Raw genomic sequence first — 20,636 nt, 5'->3', positions numbered from 1 at the left:
CCCTACTTGCCTCAGGGAGTAATTTTATCAGTTGTTGTCAATTTTCTTTTTTTCTTTCTCTCCCTTCCTCCCTCCCTCCCTCCCCACTTTGTGAGCACTTGCTCTGTGTCAGCTCTTCATAAATTTTTTGGCGAGTATACATTTGACATTTAAACAGTGTGGCCAGCCCAACAGAGTTGTGCTCTCTGCAATAGAGTTGGAACATTTGGCAGTTTAGTTTGAGAAAGGACATTGAGTGTCTGGTATCTTCTCCTGCTAGGTGATCTTCAGAATCTTCTTAAGACAATTCAAATGGAAGCGATTCAGTTTTCCTGGCATGAATTTGGTATATTGTCCAGATTTCATAGGCATACAACAATGAGGTCAGCACAACGGCTCTATAGACTTTTCTGTTTGGTGGTCAGTCTAATACCTCTCCTTTCCCACTCTTTCCTTTGGAGCCTCCCAAACACTGAGCTAGCTCTGGCAATGCTTACCAATCTCTATCAGTGTAGACATCCTTGGGAAGTATACTGCCAAGTAAAGTGAACTTATCCACAGCATTCAAAACTTCAATATTTACTGTAACTGATGGTTCCACATGTGGATGGTGTGGTGTTGGCTGGTAGAGAACCTGTGTTTTCTTGGTGTTAATTGTTGGGCCAAAAATAGCACAAGCAGCAGAGAATTGATCCATGCTTTGTTGCATCTCTGCTTCAGAAGCTGCATTGAGTGCACAATCATCTGAAAACAAAAAACATGCATCAATACTCCCTCCTTTTTAGTTTTGCCGTGTAGCCTTTTCAAATTCAACAATTTGCCATCTGAGTGATAGCTGACTTTGATTCCATATTTGTCCTCATTGAAGGCATTTGACAACATGACTGAAAACATCATGCTATACTTGGGAGCAAACACACAGCATTGTTTCATTCCTTTGATGACTGGGAAAGCTCAAGAGCATTGTCCACTATCCAGAATCCGGGCAAGCATGCCATCATGAAATTTATGTACTATACTGATGAACTTGTCTGGGAAATCTAATTTTGACATAATTTTGCATAAACTCCCACAGCAGACAGTATCAAAGGCCTTGGTCAGATCTACAAATGTTATCTATAGACTTTTGTTCTGTTCCTGGAATTTTTCCTGGAGTTTTCGAGCAGTAAACATCATATCAACTGTTCCTTGGCTCCTTCTAAAGAAATATTGGCTTTCAGGTGGATGACCTTTTTCTAGGTGTAGGATAAGCTGATTAAGGAGGACTTTCTTGCCAGCAATGACTAAGAGAGAGACACCTCTTTCCTCTCACTCCAATTCACTGTGATTGTCAGAAGACAATCTGTTCCCGTTACCTGAATAAAGATGCACAATGGAGATATCCTTGAACTCTTGGGGCTTAACTTCCTCTTGCCATATAATTTGGAAAATTCAGTTAGCTTTTGTATAAGAAATCAACTCCCCATCTTGTTAATCTCAGCTGGAATAGAATCAGCACCTGATGCTTTACCACATAAAAAGTAGACTAATGGCATTCCAAACCTCTTCTTCAGTAGGAACTTAAGCTAGGGAAATCAATTATGATTTCACCTTGTGTGAAGACCGAGTTAGCACCCTGAATACTTTAGAATCAGCCGGAGTCAGGATAAGCAAGAGTCCTTGGTCATTATTCTTGGTCGAAGTGAGAAGAATGGACACAGGAAACAACACCTCTCTCCTGTTTGTCTCCTGCCCAGAAGTCTGGCTTGTCTTACTTCACCCTCTAATCTCCCCTCCAATTCTCTATATACACCAACATATCCAGCACAGAATGGGCCATTTTCCAAGTATATGCTAATAGAATATTGTCCAATTGGTAGTTAGCCTTAAGTGCTCGGTTGTCCGACCTCAGTGCATGAACTCAAGAGTTTCAGCCCTTTACATCTCCTGCTTTCTTTTGTTTTAGAACACGGGTGGTCATGCCATCCCTGATTTCTCAGGGAGGTGAGAGCCCCCAAAAGGAGATGATCACTCCCCCTCTCCTGACTTCTCAGGAAGGGAAGTAAAAGCACTAAAAAGGAGATGATCACGCCCTCCCTGACATCTCAGGATGGGAGATGAAAAGCACCAAAGGGAAGTAGGGATTGCTAGCGGGTTTCTGGGTTGAAGGATCTTATTAGAAACAGGTATGCACAAACCCATCAGCTTGGGAGATATTACACAATCACATAGCAATAACGCACAGGCTATTAGTGATGACTCTCCCCACAGGCAGTGCAGACTCAATGTGGTGTAACAACCATGAATTGTACATGCAAGTAGTGATATAACAAACAATATGAATCAACATAGTGTTGTAAAAGATTTCCAGAAGTCCTAGAAGGAGAGTATGTAAGCAACAGTCACACATGCGCCTTTTTCAGCAGCCAAGAGATAGTCCAAAACCAATCTATTGCCCATTGCTTCACATGTCAGAGAATCCAAAGATCTCCACAAGTTTTTGAAGTCCTGCAACAGTTTTTTTATGTGTTAGGGAATCCAATGATTCCAGCAGATTTTGTAGTCCCGCAACAGTCTTATCATTTTTCAGAAAATCCAATGATGCCTGAGGGCTTTCAAGTCCTACAACAGTCTTATCATGTCTCAGAGAATCCAATGATTCCTGAGGATTTTCAAATCCTACAACAATCTTATTATGTCTCAGAGAATCCAATGATTCCTGAGGGTTTTGAAGTCCAACAATTTTTGATGTCCATGAGTCAAACGCCATAACTGCCATACTCTTTGAGTGGTGAGCATAATCAGCAACAGAACCACCCGATGTTTCTTGGGTCTTCTCCTTCATTTCAAGGGTCTGCTCCGTCTCTCTCCAATGGACAAGGAGAATACGGCTTGTTGGCACCCATCTGATTCCCTCTCCATCTGTGGACATATAAGCAAACCCTCTCCCTCAAGCAGTTAACCTATCTGGTCTCTTCCATTCACCACTTTCTGGGTCTCTCCACATCACCTGGCGATTATCTAAAGATAGTGGAGCTGCTTGCACTGGACACTGCTCTTCTGGTGGGTTATAAAACCTGTCTGCCAGAGCCAGTGCATTTTTGTCAAAAATCAAGAAATTAATAGTATAAAGAACTAGATTTAGAAGTTCTCTAGGGTTACCTGTGGCGTCCCCTTTCTTTTGTTTTTAGAAGAACATCTTAATGTCTGTTTTTCCTCTCTACTATTGCCTATCCTTGAGGATTAAAGAATAGGCCAGTGGTGTGTAAAATCTTATACTGTGCAAAAAAGTGTGCAAAATGTTTAGAAGTATATGCAGGTCCATTATCTGTTTTTATTGCTTGTGGCATACCCACAATTGCAAATGCTTGTATAAGGAATTCAGTGACCACTTGGGCTGTCTCTTTTGGTGCTGGTATTGCAAAAGTGAATCCTGAAAAGGTCATGGATAAAAGATAGACGACCAAAAGATTTATAATGGGTCACATCCATTTGCCAAATTTCATTGGCTCTCAAACCATGAGGGTTCTTCCCTGGATGCAGTGTAGGAGCATGGAAAGGAAGGCAAGCTGTACAGGTTTTTACTATGCTCCTAGCTTCTTCTATTGTTATTCCAAATTGTAAATGTAAAGCTCAAGCAGCCTAATGATCTTTAAAATGAGATTCTTGGACTTCTTGAAATAAAAGAGTATTGGTCAACATAGTTGGAAGGCTATCTGCCTTTGAATTACCATCAAAAATAGGACCTGAAAGTCCACTATGAGAGTGGACATGCAAGATATAAATCTTAACTGGATGCTTTCTCACTTGCTCTTAAAGTTCTTTTAAGGAACTCTAATATATTAGAGCTACAAATTCTATTTGGGCTGTGGCAATTCTTTGTACCACACCTACTGAATAGGCCAAATCAGACATTATATTTTTATCTCCTGGATAATAAGAGAATGATTGCATACAATTCATTCTGCTGAGTGGACTGAAAATGAGTTCTGACTACTCTCTTTATAGTTAAGTCATGAGACTATACAGTGCAAATATTATGTTTGGATGTATCTGTAAAGAGAGTTGGTCCTTTAAGAGGAACTTTAGAAACCTTTTCTTCAAGAATCCATCGCCAATTATAATAGTCTGGTTATCTTTAATGGAGACCCGTGTATAAAATTTGGAGCCATGGCTAATAAAATTTGCCACTCTGGGATGGTTTCACAGGACACATTAATTTGTGCATTAATATAAAAAGTGTATATCTTGTTAATCTTATCCCCAGATAATTGTACTGCTTGCTTAATGGCCTTTAATAAAATTCTAGCCACAAGCACTGGATAAGGAACAAGGCTTTGTTCTGGTTGTGCTGGGAGGTTCACTAACTCTATCACACTATCTCCTTGATGAAGGACTATTGTGGCTGCCTCTTGTGTAGCAAAAACTGATAGTTACAAGGGTTTTTGAGTGATACTTTCAACCACATTGGATAAAGCCAGTTGAAATTCTCTCAAAGCCTCTTGAGCTTCTTTTGTAAGCTGACGTGGTGAATTTAAAGCACTGTCTCTCCTTAAAATATCATATAATGGTTGCACTTGATAGATAGTCAAGCCTAACACTGGACACATCCATTGGATATCTCCTATCAATTTCTGAGTCATTTAAGATATTTAGCTTCTGTTCTTAAAGAAAGTTTTTGTATTGTAAGCACTTTAGAGTATACTTCATGTCTTAACTATTGAAAAGGAGCATGTCTTTGAATTTTTTCTGGAGCTATGTGCAATTTGTAGTTCCTTAGTGTTTCTATGGTCTTTTGTAGATATGTTTCTAACATTTGTTCCTCAGGTGCACATCCCAATATATTATCTGTGTAATGTAATAACATGACTTTTGGAAAGGCTTTTCTTACTGGAGTAAGAGCAGCAGTAACATACATTTGACATATAGTAGGACTGTTTTTCATTCCCTGTGGCAAAACTGTCCATTCATATCTTTTATAGGGCTCAGCTAACTTAACACTGGGCTGTTGTGATCTAGTTCAGATGGATCTGAATCGGTCCCTGTTCGGGCGCCTAATGTTAGAGTTCAAATGTTGGAGTTTGTTCTTCTCAAAGCACAGCCGGTTTAGAGGCTTGGAGCCCTTCGGATGTCTCCAAATCCAAAGGTTCTGTCCTTCAGCCTCTGCCTCTGCTTTCTTCTGCTTCCAACCAAGACAGAGATGGAAGGTCTTTCTTATCTCCTTCTGGGGAGCCCAGCCACCAACTTGCCGCGGAGAGAGGGCTTCTGGCGTAGCTCCACTGAAATCCGTCAAAGTGTTCTCTGCACCAGAGTCGTTCCTCTTGAGTCCAGCGCGATCAGCCAGCCAAGAGGAAAAAATGTATTCTGCCATAGATCCCTCATCGCTGGCCTTTTATCTGCCTCTTCTGAGAGAATGGGATTATGGGTTTTCTCCCATAGTGTTCTCTGGCCCAATGAGCTTTAAGGGAGGTGTAGAAAGTGTACTTTGTGAAGCTAGCATACTTGTGGACTCCAGTGAGTAAAGGTGTGAACACAAGCCTTGTCTTAATTAGTTCTACTTAGTACCTTGTTTCAGGTTCTGGCCAAAACAACTTCTTGTAAGATTAGATCAACTCTAATTACTTAGCAGTTAGTAAGGATTCCAACATCTCCCCCTTTCTTTTGTTTTAAAACATAGGGGGTTTCTGAGGGGGTACACATAAATCCATCAATATGGGCCAGAACTTTGTAACAGATATACATGGTATACATAAATCCATTAATATGGGAGGCATTATACATAATTTACATGAGCACATAGAAATATAACACAGGCTAGTAGTAATGTAATAAATAACAAGAATCAATCTGAAAATTTACACACGTCCATAAGTCCTAGAAACAGTCCAATAGGATTCCATTGTCCATTAGTTCATGTGCCAGGAATCTAATAATTCTTGTGAGCACAATCAGCAACAGAACCACCCGATATTTCTTGGGTCTTCTCCTTTGTTTCAAGGGTCTGCTCCATCTTTCTGCAATGGACAAGGCAAATGCGGCTCGTAGGCACCCATCTGATTCCTTCTCCACCTGTAGAGATGCAAGCAAATCCTCTCCCCCAAGCAGTTAGCCTATCTGGTCCTTAGATTGGGGGCAGGGTGAGGGCAGGCAGTGACAGTGAGAGCACGGCAGGCAGCTCACAGTCGAGCAGACCAGAGCGAGGTGGGGTGTGATCTCAGCCATCTCTGCGGGGAGAGCTTTGCTACAGGATTGAATATTTTGCCCTGGCAGCAAGTCAGCAAATAAGTAGAGAAACTAAAAACACCAGTGGTGAAGAATACAACCCCAAACAGCTGGAGTTTCTTGGACCTGGCCACCCTTCCCTCACAGTGTCTCAGCACGCTCTCAGAGTCTCAGAGCCTCAGAGCACAGGCACAGCACAGCCATCGCTGTCCTGCTAGTGCCTCACTGCTGCCCCCGCAATCTGTAGAGGAAGCTTGGTAACTAACACCACCCAGCCCCTCCCCCCTAAAAAAAAGCAGATTCCATTTGGGGGTTTTGCTTTGCTAGTTTGTCTTTGATTCTTCTCTGACAAAATGAGCAAAAAATTGAAAAGGACCTTAACCGTTGACAGCTTCTATTTGGATAGAGAGCAAACTCTAAATCCTGAGGAGACTAAAAACAGACTGTCTCCAGGTGAATCCCCAAAGGAGGAGATTATCTGTTCCTTAGCACAGATGAATCTCATAGAAGAAATTAAAAAGGCTCTCACAAGAGAGCTAGAAGAAAAATGGGAAAAGGAGAGGGAGGCTTGACAAGAGAGTCTGGAGAAGTCATCCCACTCATTTAAAGACAGAGTGGATAAAGAAATCAAATCCTTGAAAAATAGGATTAGTGAACTGGAAACAGAAAATAGCTCTCTAAAAAATAAAATAGGCAAAATGGAAAAAAATTCCATAGAACAAAAGAACTCAATTGGACAATTAGAAAAAGATAGAAAAAAAGTGAGTGAAGAAAATATTCATTGAAAATCAGAATCGAACAAATGGAATTGAATGACTTGAGGAGACAAGCAGAATCAGTCAAGCAAAACCAAAAAAATCAAACAATGGAAAAAAATGTGAAATACCTTTTTGGGAAAACAACAGACCTGGAAAATAAATCCAGGAGAGACAATCTGAGAATTATTGGACTCCCAGAAAAATATGATTAAAAAAAAAGAGCCTGGACACTATCTTCCAGGAAATTTCCAAACAGAACTGCCCAGAAGTCATAGAAACAGAGGGTAAAATAGACATTGAAAGAATTTATCGATCACCTACTGACAAATCAAAACACCAAGAAATATAGTAGCCAAATGCCAGAACCCTCAGCCGAAGGAAAAATTACTGCAAGTGGCTAGAAAAACCCAATTCAAATATAGAGGAGCCACAATAAGGATTACTCAGGATCTAGCAGCATCCACATTAACAGATCAAAGGGCCTGGGATATGGTATTCCAAAAGGCTAAAGAACTCAGTATGCAACCAAAAATAACTTACCCAGACAGAATGAGCATCTTTTTCCAGGGAAGAAGATGGTCATTCAACGAAATAAGCGAATTTCACCTATTTTTGATGAAAAAACCAGAACTTGACAATAATGTTCTAACATTTGTCTCTATGGATGGTGCTAATTTGCTGCTTTCAGAACTTCTTGATTTTGTTCATTTTTTACTTTAATAACTCATTTCCAAGTTCTCCCCTCTTCATTCCATCTTCTACAGAAAGGACTATGTCATTTCTCTACTCAAGAATCTTCCATGTGCATATTTTCTTGGATAAAAGACAAAAAACCTTTTAACCTTGTTATTTAAGGATCTTTATAATCTTGATGGGATTTTGCTTCTAGAGGAAGTATAGATGTGATCTGAGATCTCCTAATCTTAGAGTATTATTGTTCTAACAATTTGTCAATAATTCTAAAGTCTAACATCTTGGGATAATCCTACAAACATTGCTGATTGTCAGATAATCTTCTGGTCAGGATAACTAAGTTACTGAGAGTAGTGAATAGACCACTTGTCTCAAACCCACCTGTAAGCTGTAAAATAGACAATAAGTAACATTAAGCTTTGGTGTAACTTTGTCTTATAAATTTATCTTCTTTTTCCTGGTTCTATGCTAAATTCTTTTGGAACTTAACCCACTTCAATTAGCATTGCATTTAATATAGATGGAGATTCTTTCGAGTAGAGACTTCTGATTGGAAGTTGTAATAATAAAACTAATGATTGTTGTTCATATAATAGATTTAGTGCTGGAAAGGATCCTTAGAAGCTTGTCTCCTCATTTTATACATGGGAAAATTCAAATCCAGAGAAATGATGTAAATATATAGACACTAGAAGTGATAATATGAAATAGATTTGGAAGAGCATAGTAATTAGTGACATGGAACAACCGTGACAAGATATTCATCATGGATAAGAGATTTGCTATTATTTACATGAAGTAGCTTCAACCATGAGTGAACAAGGCAGTCAGTTGATTAAGCAGCTCATTTTGGGGGATCATGACTTTTAAAGTTTTAGGAGAACTGATGGGAAAATAAAGACCTAGGAAGTTACAAAGTTGTGTATTAAGATGTTGAACTAACTGAATTCTCATCCAAGCTGTCTCAGATGTATGGTAGATTAACAGTGTCAGCTTTACTTCATTCTGTTGAAACAGGGCAGTGTGGGAAAACTGACCTGATTATGATTTGATAATAAGAACTAGATGGGCTCATTTTAGCAATTCCTGAGAATAAGCTAGTTTAGGATTCATATCAGAAGGAAACTTAACTTTTTTTCTAAGTTACATGGGTTACTTATTTAGAAGCAGAATTTGAATTTCATCCCTCTGATTTCAAATCAGGTACTCTTACTGTACTGACATCTCTATAATTGTAAAGGAGCAGAAATTAATTTTTTTAGTGTGTTTGACACAAACTTGGATCACATCTAAATTTCTTGTTTCCCATCCAATTTTTTTCTTCCTTCCCTCAAGCATTTTATGCATAATTTAAAGATCAGTTGATCTGGACAAATACTGTTTTAAGAGATGAATGTATTGCCTTGTTCTTGTAGACAAGCACATGATTTCTTATATCACTTCTAAGGCACTTTTGTTTTCTTGTAGGCAACTTCTAGTAAGTATCATTCAGTATTGTTTCACTGAGTATAATAAAGAGCTGGCTAGGCTAACTAGGATAACTTTGAATATAGTCTCAAACTATTAGGAAAGTATGGTTTATATGGTTTATTTAACAGTTTTTTGCTCCAGATCAAGGGATGTTTATATTTCAGAAAGATTTTTAGGCTTTTCATGTTTGTTAATTTGTCTCCTAAACTTAGCAGAGAGAGTTGAGAGTTTTGATATGAAAAAAATAAACACAAAAATTTGTCAATAGCCTAGTTATTTTATAGCCAATAGCTTATGGCATATAATGATGCTATGCTAATTTTAAGTTGTACTTATACATTTAGTAGAAATAGAATTTTTGGGTTAAATTAAATTTTTGTGGTTAAGTAGCACTCTGAAGAGTACTTAAATTGTTGTAGATGTCTGGGTATTTTACTTTATTTTTAGTATTGCTACAAAAAAATAAGTTATTTATGCTTTTAGTTTACTTATTGTCATTAAACCTAGAATTGCCCCCCTCCCAGTTCTGCTGTTACTTTTGTTATTTGAGTAATACTCATTCTTCATTTATTTATAATTTACCCATTACAAATCTATCTGTGTGTTTATATATATATATATATATATCTATATAGATATATATATATATATTATGCATATACATGTGTTTTTTTTCCTTCCTTTCAGGCGTACTTGATGCTATACATTTAATTATTATTAATATTGTTGTGAGGTAATTGGGGTTTTTCTTGCCCAGGATCACAACTATGAATTGCGAAGTGTGTGAGGTCTTATTTGAAATCCGCCTGATTCCAGGCCTGTGCCATCTAGCTGCCCCAATTTAATTATTTTTAAAAGAAAAGCAGAGGCTTATGAATTTAGAACTGGAGGGTCACTGAGTCCAGGTCTCTTATTTTACAAATGAAGAAACAGGTTCGAAGATGTTGAGGGACTTGTCCAAAGACACATAAATAGAGATAAGGCAGGGGTAGAGCACATATTGGAACCCAGGTTCCCTTATTCCAATATTTTCCACATACCACATTCCTTCCACTCTTTTGTGCTGCCTCAATAAGAGCAAATACTAGTGAATAGTGGTCATTTAGCAAATGCTTGCTGATTAAATAAAAATTTTTATTCCAATAAAAGGACTATGACTTACAATTAAAAGTCATTTTCAGTTAATCAGCAGAGTATGTGAGAATGAGCACTGGTTCTGGAGTCAGGACTTAGCTTTAAATGCCACCTCTGATAACTTACTTTACTGGTGGTAACTTAGACAAATCACTTTACCTCCCAGGGCCTAAATTTCATCATATCTAAAATGAAGGGATTACACTATAGGAATCTGAAATTACTTTCTGTTTTAGATCTCTCACAATTATTCCCCACTCTACTCTTTTAAAAACTTTGTCTAGCCTAGGAGTGTTTTATTTTTTGTCTTTGAACAACAGCAAAAAAAAAAAAAAATTTTTTTTTAATATTTTGATAACATTTGATTGTTTTCCTTGTAATCTTACATATTTTACTTTGCACATTTTAAAAACATTATTTTTAAGTCCATAGTTTTGCTAGACTGCCAGAGAGGGGTCCATGACCTAAGAAAAGTTAAGAACCCTTATAATATATTCAAAATTGGTTTATCTAGCTTTTAATTAGGCAGAAATAAATACTAACTAGTACTACTCTACCAACTAGAGGTACTTTTATCTGTTTCTCTTTTACCACCAAACTTGGGGGGGGGGGAAGTCTACATTTTCTTTTGATTTATTTATTACTTAATGCTTCTTGTGATCCAACTTAACTTTATTACTTTATTGGCCCTCTTAAAGGTCACTGAAATCCACCTCCACCCCCATTATTATATGGAATTTTTCTTTTCTATTTCCTGCCCTTAGTTTCCCTACATCATTTGACAATGATTCTAATCATTCTTTTGGTTTCTGAGATTACACATGATCCTAGTTTTCTTCCTTCTATGTCTTTTACTAGTTGTTTACTTTCTGAAGTGTAAATGTTGTTGTTCCTTAAGGGAAAATAAAAGAGGTCATGAACAATCTGTAATTTTTCCCTTGGCATTTTTATTCACTTCTATACTTCCTTATGCCAGTTCCTCAGTGTTCATGTTCAGTAATCTTGCTACTAAAAATTACTCCCGGTTTCTTTATTTCTCTTAATATTACCACCAATCACCTAGTGCACCATGTTTAAGTCAAAATTCTTAGCTTCTTATTTAAGACTAATAATCAAAAGTACAAGAAAACCTTACAAACTTTCTTTGAACTCAGAAGAGCTAGTTACTTTTAAACCCTTTTCTAAAAGATTCAGATTATATTCAGTTAGCCAAATTAATTTTCATAATTCTTCTGTTGATATTTTCTTGTATTCTTTTCTTACTCTCATTTTATTTTAGATTCTAAATCCTATTGATCCTGCCTATTCAATATTTCTCAAATTCACAAAATTTTTTCCCTTTTTTGGGGGGTTTTTCTTGCCCAGGATCATAACTATGAATTTGCTTTACTGGTGGTAACTTAGACAAATCACTTTACCTATAGGAATCTGAAATTACTTTCTGTTTTAGATCTCTCATAATTATTCCCCACTCTATTGTTTTAAAAACTTTGTCTAGCCTAGGAGAGCAAAAAAAAAGCTTTTCCCTTTTTATTCTTTCTGCAATAATATTAATATATTCATATTTGTCACCTGCCTGGTCTATTGCAATACGCCCTAAACTGATCTTCTTAGTTACAGCTTTCTCTATTCTGATTTACACTTTATATTGTTGCTAGATGTACAGATCTTATAATGTATACTTCTCTTCTAAAAACTCTTCAATTTCTTATCTATTGTTTCTGTATTGGGAAAAAAACTGTGGTGTAGTAGAAAGCATCTTGAATTTGGAATCAGAAGATTTGAATTTGAATTCTAGTCTTGCCACTTATTACTTTTAAAATTTTGAACCTCAATTTTCTAAAATATAAAATAGATATAGTAACATTTGAACTTTTATTTTATAAATCCATATATTATATTTTGCTTTCTAATTGGCACATTCTACTTTCTGATTATTTTGGATGACAGATAATTGTTATTGTTTTTCCTTCGTTCTCAAAGAGGACCATGACTTCAGGGAGGTGATGCCATGACCTGCAAGTGAATTGGATTTAAGTGAGGGAAGGCTGTGCAAAGTCACCAACCTCACTTTCCCCTCCAGAGACATCTAGACCCAGTGGCAAGATCTAGGTGACTGGAGGTAGCCTGTATGCAGTGGGAGACCTTGGCCCTTTTAAGCTAAGGTCTTTAAGCTAAAGTCTAACTGATATTAGTTTGACTGAGGCTACACCCATTCATTAATTAATGTTAGGTAAAAAAAAATCAGGCAGAGAATGGCCTCGTTTACCTAGTCAAAAAAAAAAAAAAAGCTTCAATCTCAGAAGAGAAAGACCCTGAACAAAACAGGGTTTTCTAAACAAAACAGCAACAAGTGCTATTTACATTCACTCTGACACTATTGGAGGACAGAGAGTGTGGCAAATAAAAGACCCAAGGGGCATAGCTTGAGACTTTTTGTTGGTCAGTCTTTGATAGCTTGAGTGATTTGAATTTAAGGCATGTTAACCTTTTAAAATTATAATTAAAACTTTTAAATTATAAAACATGCATGGGTACTTTTTCAGCAATAACCCTTGGAAAACCTTCTATTCCAAATTTTTCCCTCCTTTCCCCTACTCCCTCCCCTAGATGGCAAGTGGTCCGGTACATGTTAAATATGTTAAATATATGTTAAATTCAATATATATATACATATTTATACAATTCTCTTGTTGCATAAGAAAAATCAGATTAAGAACGAAGAAAACAAACTGCAAAAGAAAACAAAATGCAAGCAAACAACAGCAGAGAGAGTGAGAATGCTATGTTGTAGTGTACACTCAATTCCCACAGTCCTCTCTTTGGGTCTGGATGGCTCTCTTCATCACTGAACAAGTGGAACTGGTTTGAATCATCTCATTGTTGAAGGAGAGCCACATACATCAGAATTGATCATCATATAGTCTTGTTGCCATGTATAATGACTTCCTGGTTCTGTTCATTTCACTTAGCATCAGTTCATATAAGTCTCTCCAGGCCTCTCTGAAATCATCTTGCTGGTTGTTTCCTATGGAACAATAATATTCCATAACATTCATATACCATAATTTATTCAACCATTCTCCAATTGAAGGGTATCCACTCAGTTTCCAGTTTCTTGCCACTACAAAAAGGGCAAGGCATGTTAACCTTAAGAAAGAATTCTGAATATTTTGGATGATGGATAATTTATCATACATAGAAAACCCAGACTCAGAATCTGAGTTGTAGTGGAATAATAATAAATATTTATTATTTATTTCACTAACATGTAATGTTAATATCAATAATTAATTACCATATAATAATTTAATATTAAATTACTAAATAATAGATATTATTTAATTTATTATAATAAAAATAAATAACAAAAAAGAGATTAAATCTCTTTCCTCAAGGAGCTTCATTCAACCCAATGGAAGAAGACATAACACAAAAGAAAACTAGAAAGGAGAAGAAACACCAAGGTATACTCCCTAGGGGGCAAGGTAAATCCTGTTTTGTAGAGTTGAAACCAAGCTGATTTACCGACTGATAGATCCTTGGACAGAAGGGAATCACTTCTTGTTAGAAAAAGCATCTACTTGGGTATCTGGGGACTTGAGTTCCAATGTAAACCTGATGTTTACCATTTTTATGATCTTAAACAAGTCACTTTACCCCTTTGAATCTCAGTTTTCTTATCTATAACGTGAGGAGGTTGGGTTAGGTGGCCTCTGAGGTTCCGTCATACTCAAAATTATTTAACATGAAGCCATTGACTTGTGTGATAAAAAGAAAGAAGAATTTCAGTAGGTTGAAATGTGGATTCAGAAATGTTAGGGAACATTATTGGTTGGTTATTGATCCTCCTTTCTTTAAGAGGACTGAAATGACTATGGGGACTATGTAGGCCTGATGAGGTGCAAATGATGAGGCTAGTGGTAGAGAATTGGGGTGGAGAATCCCCTGTGTCTGCTCAGGTCCAATGCAAAGGAATTCACAAACCTGAAATCTGTTTGGGGCAAGAAAAAGGAATTTTATTGTTCACTAAGAAACAGATCTCTTAGTGGGCAAAACTCCTCTTTAGGAATTTGGCAAAGGTGTGTTAACAGACCCCTGGTTTTATGGTTACCTGAGGCTGGTTGCTGTCTGAGCTCATCAGTAAAGAAATATCAGATAAAGATCCCCAATTGAATAAAATCACTTAAGTGGGAGTTTGAAGGCCTTTTCCCAGAGTCTGCGAACTCCCTGAAGGGGCTCTGGGCCACCCCCCAAAAATTTCAGTTTCAATGGAGGGTGATTTGACCAAGATCTCTGATTGAATGAAGCCACTTAAATTGGAAAGGGCTTGTCTGGGAAAGGTATGTTTTTCCCAGGGTTTGGGAATATCCAGACCTCCCCAAAGGTTATCATTTTGCCCCAAAAGATCTGTTTACATCAGGTCTATTGCAAATGCACTTTCAGATAGCATGCATAAAGAAGCTGGAAAGGTGAAAAAGGTTTTAAAAAAATAAAAGTTAAAGCCCAAATCTGCAAGACCTTGAATGACAAGATCAGGAGTTTATAGTAGGAAATTTGTAACCACTGAAGAATTTTGAATATTAAAATGATGTGTTTGGACCTAAGTGTTAGGACAATTCCTTTGGAAGCTGTAAGAAGCATGAGTTTAATGAAGAAGAAACTGGAGGCAAAGGAGATAAGTTAGGGGTTAATATAATACTGAAGAGGAAAAGTAATGAAGGCCTGAACCAGGTTGGTTTCAAAGTGAATGATAGGACTTGGAAATTGACTTAATGAGAGAGAAAGAACAAGTCAAAGATATCTATCCTTTGCCCAATCTATACCTATTAAAATACTAATCAACTTTCAAGGTTCATTTCAAATGGTGTTTCCTTTATTCTTTACCATCCTTTTCCCCGAATTGCTCTTCCCTCAGTGGATTTTCATAGCATCACATTAATACTCATCATAGAGATTAGTTTGGTACTCACATCTCATCAGTACCCTTAGTTGCTTCTGCTCCTCTTGATTAAAAGGCTAGATGGTGGAGCAAATTCCATAGCTTCCCTTTGTGGTGGGGATTGGAAACAAATCCCAGCCATCTCTTCCATTTGTCACTGGCTGCTCTGGTTTTCTGGGCCTCCCTTCTTCCTCCTACTCTTCCTCCCCATCCCCTTTTTTTCTTTAAAAATTTTTAAAAATGTATTTAAAACTTAAATATAAAAAAAAATTTGTTATGTGTACAACAGAACATGAGAGAATCAAAATATAAAAATTTTCCTTTCAAAAAAGACAATATAATAAATACTACATTTTGGGTTCAGAGTTGCCCATCTTTTCTTTGCTTCCTTGTAAGATTTCTATTGTTTTCTTCTTCATACTTTATTTTATTTTATTTTTTTCACCTCCCCCCCAATTAAGTTTGGATATACACATGCATATACATACATACAGAAATATACACACACTCACACATGCATATATGTAGCTATGATCATCTATACACACACACTCATATACATCTATGAAGATCATATTGTGCTTATGCTTTGTTTCTCTAAAGATGGATAACATCTTCCTTCATAAGTCCATGTCTTTCCATATTTTTCTAAATCTACCAAACTCATCATTTCCTATACTATAGCAATATGCTTATACTATCTAATTATTTCAAATAGCTTAAAATTATATTAATTCATATGGCTGATAATTTCCCTATTTCTCTTTTGATGAAATCTATTTTATTTTTTAATAGTTTTCTATTTTAAAAATATATGTACAGATAGTTTTCCACATTCTCCTTACTTTGCCTCCAACTCCTCCCCTAGACAGCAAGTAATCCAATGTTAGACATGTAACTTTTATATTATACTTATTTCCACAATTATCATGCTGCACAAGAAAAGTCAAATCAAAAAGGGAAAAAAAAAGACAAAAAGCAAGCAAACAACGAAAAAGGTTGTGATACAAAAAAATTGCTATGTTGTGATTGACATTCAGTCCCCACAGTCCTCTTTCTAGATTGTGGGACAGTACTGACCACAAAAAGACTCTCAGAGTAAGAAAAAGCAAAAAGAGTTTTATTATGATCTTGAGTGCAAAGCATAAACTGCAAAACACCAGATTAAATTGAACAGACACCCCTCTCCCACCTTGACCTTTTCTCTCATTGTTTGGGAGAGTCCAGACTTACACTCTAAGCCCAGAAATCTATCCCAGAAAGGAAAGAATACAAGTCAATAATAACAAATTCTTAATTTAAATTTCCCTAGAGAACTGCAGAATTCAGACATCATGACTTTTAAAAGAAGTACTTATGTGCTAATTAAGAGGTGGTGGGAAAGAGAAGGGGACAAACACCTGCAACTTTTTTAGTTATAGCTCTATTATTATAAATTGTCACAGTTAAGTTATTCTTAAAGGCAATAGTCCCATGAGAGTGTCTTTACTCAGTTAATTCCACAAATGAACACAGATAATTCTCCATCACAAGTCTATTGGAATTGGCCTGAATCATATCATTGTTGAAAAGATACACAGATGAAATCTATTTTAGCTTTAACTTTGAGATCAATTATTATTGCCCTTGCCTTTTTAAAAAACCTAATACCATTGATCTTTATTATTATGTTTGTATGTATCTATTATTTCCTATCCCTTCTCATTCTTATGCTTTCTATTCCATACCTTGCTTTCCTATTACTTGGCTTATACTCCCTCCTATCCCTTCCTTGTCCTTTCAGCCCACTTTTTCTCTTCCTCCTTATCCCTTTTCCATTGAGAAAAAATGATTATGATTTTCACAGTTATCAAGGAGAGATGTATAGTGAATATACTAATAATTTAGATTTCTCAAAGCTGCCTTTTCTGGCTTGGGAGTCAGTCCCTTACAATGCAACTTGAAATATCAATTCTTGACAACACTGTCCTGTGTACATTAACTTAAGTGAATCAATGATTGTAGAATTTGTTTCTGTCACTGAACTCTGGTCCTGTCCCTCCACCAAGTAATGACCTCCTTATTTAGAAACAAGCACTTCAGAACTGTTTACACAGGATTGGAGAAGCCTATTTTTCCTGCCTTTGTGGGTTTATCATGGGAAACCACTCAGGCCCTGAAAGTAATTATATTTTGATCCACCTTCTCACATGATTTGGGTATAAAATCTCTACCTTTTCTTTCACAGTTGCAGATATTTTACTCAGGAGAACTTCCAGTTTGCAAACTCTATTCCTCACTCTGAAAGTCACTAATTAAACTGCAACTTGATTTCTAAAACCTTTTTCTGTTTTGTGAGTCCCTTAACTATTCATAATTTAGAGACCAAGATAGTAAAATTCTGTTAACACTATTAATCTAGATATCCATCTACACCCCTTCCCCCATTCTATTACCTCACCCTTTTTATTTCTTTATAAATTCAGAAGACTTTTATTCCTTTCTAAATATATATATGTTCTCTATTTAATTGTGATCTGATGTGAATGGTGTAAGAAACAAAACACCTTACCAATGACTCACTGATGAATACTGGAAAGATTTTTAATTTTACATTCTTGCGAGAGTGGGTGCCTAGATGGGCACAATTTTGAAATCCTCAAAGGCACTCTTTTATTTCCAATCCTGAAGCCCAAGTCCTTCCTCTGATTACCCTATTTAATTGGGTGTTAAAGAAGTTACAGAGTATGATTATTTACTCTTCATTACATCTCACATGAATTTCCTATTCTCATTTTCCTCCCTTGATTACAGAAGCCAGTGCTTGCTCTCAGAGAGCTTACATTCTTGTGAGGGAAGATTACTCTTGAAGGAACTGAAGGAGGAGAAGAAGGGAACCCGAGGATTCCTTTTCAAATCTAAAACCTCCACTCTGACTTCATTCTTTAATTTCCTTGTTCTGAGTCCCAGCCTCCCATTACTTAATCTCAGTTTTCTAATTTAGGTTTCATTTCTTCAATCTTAATAAGTGTGGAAACTAAATCCCCATCCATTTTTCATAGTAGGGTTCCTGCTAAAAATCTCTCCTTTATTCTTTCCCCCATCTTCTTACCCTTTTATTTCTTTCTGAATTTAGAAGATTTTTATAACCTTTCTTTATAACCCATTCTTGATGATTTGAGTTCCATAACTGATGAGGTCTGAGAATTGAGGGTAAGAAATCCCCTCTGGTTGATGTTGCATAGATCCCTTTTGAAAGAATTTGCAAACCCGAAGTGTGGCAAAAGGGGATTTATTTACACTATAAAGACAGCTTGCTAAGAAGACAGCTTTTTTAGTGGGCAGGGTCCTGTTTGGGAATTAGCAAAGGTGCTTTACACTGAGAAGAAAATATCTTCATCAGTGGGCCAAGTCCAAAAAGGCAAATAGCTCCTGATTAGAAATTTGGCAAAGATTAGGGGTTAGGAATTAGAGTTACCTTTTACTAGCCTTCTGAGGTTTGAGGCTTTTTTGCTCTTTGGATGAATTTGAGAGATTGATTTTCAATTCAATTCAATTCAAAATTGCAATTACTTAACTGGGAGTTTGAGCCACTTCAGTAGAGGACATTGACTATTCCCCAAGTTGAGATTTCCAATTGAATGAGATTACTTATCTTGGGAAGGGTGTTGCCCCTTCCAGGGTCTGGGAGAGTTTGAGACTCTGGAATTCCCCCCAAAGGGGAATTTCAGGGCCCCCCTCCAAAGGTTAAAGGGGACACAATTTATATCACAACAATCAGTCCTCTTCCCCTATCTAATTCCTCTGTGTTAGTTCTTACACATCATTCATATAATTATTCTCTTTACCTTTTCCTATAAAGTTATGCTTTTTTAGAATCACATCATACTCAGTTCTATTCCAATCTTATTTGTGAACTACCCAATTACTAATGACTACTTAGATGTATAAAACACAGTGTTTCCTTATTGAGTCTCTTGTAATTAGTCTTTGTTGTTGATCTTACATGTCAGATTTTCTATTAAGTCCAGTCTTTTTGCATAAAAATCTTGAAAATACGGCACTTCTTTGAATGTTCATTTTTTTTTTTTCATTCAGTATTATGCTTAATGCCTTTGTGAGAAAAGAGAGGAAACATTTTTATATAACACCTTTTTATTCCAGGGACTGGGGTAAATAGTTCAGAAATATTATCTTATTTGTTTTTTATAAAACCAATGGAGGTTGGTGCTGTTATTATCCCCATTTTACAGTTGAGGATACTGAAGCAGGTTAACTAAGTTGCTCAGGGGGTCATACAGCTAGTGTTTCAAGCTAAATCTAAACTCAGGTCTTCTTGTTATTAAACTTGGTGCTCTTCAAAGATCTGTTTCACTTAACTGCATATTTTACAACTATATCTTGCAATATGGATTATATGGATTGTATGGATTGTAATATGGATTTGTATGTTGAGATTGCCAGAAACCTAAAGGCTAACTCTAAAATCTAAATTGATGTGGGGACAGAAAAAGGGAGCGGATGGCCCTCATTGTTCTTCAAAATGTTTCATGTGTATGAAAACTTAAATCTCTCTTTTTTTTCTTTCAACAGGATTTAAATACTATTTATTCTTATCTTCATGGGATGGAGATTTTATCAAATCTCAGGGAACGCCTGCTAAGGTAAATGGTAGCCAACAAATACCTCAGAATAAGGAGAAAAATATGAGTCACGAGTAGGAATAAAAAGCTGTTACTTTTTAATGATGTTCATCATAGGATAGATCTTAATGAATCCAGATTAAATATTGTTACACAAAACATTATTGATCATGTTTTAGTTATGAAATTCACTATTATGACATTTAAAAAAAATTTTTGTCTTGTAGTAGTCATTTGATATATTTTAAAGTCATAATTGATCTAGTGATGTACTATAAATCTGAAGGATTTAAGCAACCTACTCAATGATAGTTGAAGCATCATAGAGGTGATGAAAATGACAGTATGTTTTGATATTGCTCTATGTTTTTGGATGTGATATGTGTCTGTTGATTTATTTTTCTGTACAAGGATTAAGGTGTTGGATAAGAGAATCATCATTATTCCCATTCCCTGGCATATTTAGGTCTGGGGTGCTAAGTAGTGCCTTGAATAAAGTACAGGGCCTGGAATAAGAAAGACCTGAGTTATGAAAGTCACTTGTGTAGCGACAAGAATGCTGATAAAATATATTTTCATCCTATTTTGCTCAAATTCCATGTCCAAATTCAACATAGGTGGGCCTCAATGCTTTAGAAAGTTCCCCCAATTTAATTTTTGTACCTTGAGATCATTCTTGTCTAATATGAGCAGGTGACTATCTTAGAAGCACTTACATAGTCAGTGGAGCTGCCCCATGCTTCACCCAACTTAAGACTTCCTTCCCCTGTTAATATATCATTTTTTGGCTCTCAAGAAAAAAAATTCCCATCAACTAGTGAGATTTTTGTATTTTAC

General features: G+C 36.4%; 1 protein-coding gene across 4 annotated transcripts in view; it reads left to right on the top strand.

The window, feature by feature from the left end:
* Positions 1–20,636, top strand: part of RAPGEF6 (Rap guanine nucleotide exchange factor 6) — a 240,557-nt gene that overhangs the window by 13,137 nt on the left and 206,784 nt on the right. For all 4 annotated transcript variants that reach the window (XM_051978209.1, XM_051978208.1, XM_051978211.1 and 1 more), the window contains exon 2: positions 19,750–19,820. In XM_051978209.1, coding sequence (XP_051834169.1) covers positions 19,750–19,820 — 71 coding nt within the window. The remainder of the gene's footprint in view (positions 1–19,749; positions 19,821–20,636) is intronic.

This window comes from Antechinus flavipes, chromosome 2, assembly GCF_016432865.1.
Source record: "Antechinus flavipes isolate AdamAnt ecotype Samford, QLD, Australia chromosome 2, AdamAnt_v2, whole genome shotgun sequence".
NCBI classification, from domain to species: Eukaryota; Metazoa; Chordata; class Mammalia; order Dasyuromorphia; family Dasyuridae; genus Antechinus; species Antechinus flavipes.
This window is presented reverse-complemented; position numbering and strand designations above follow the sequence as displayed.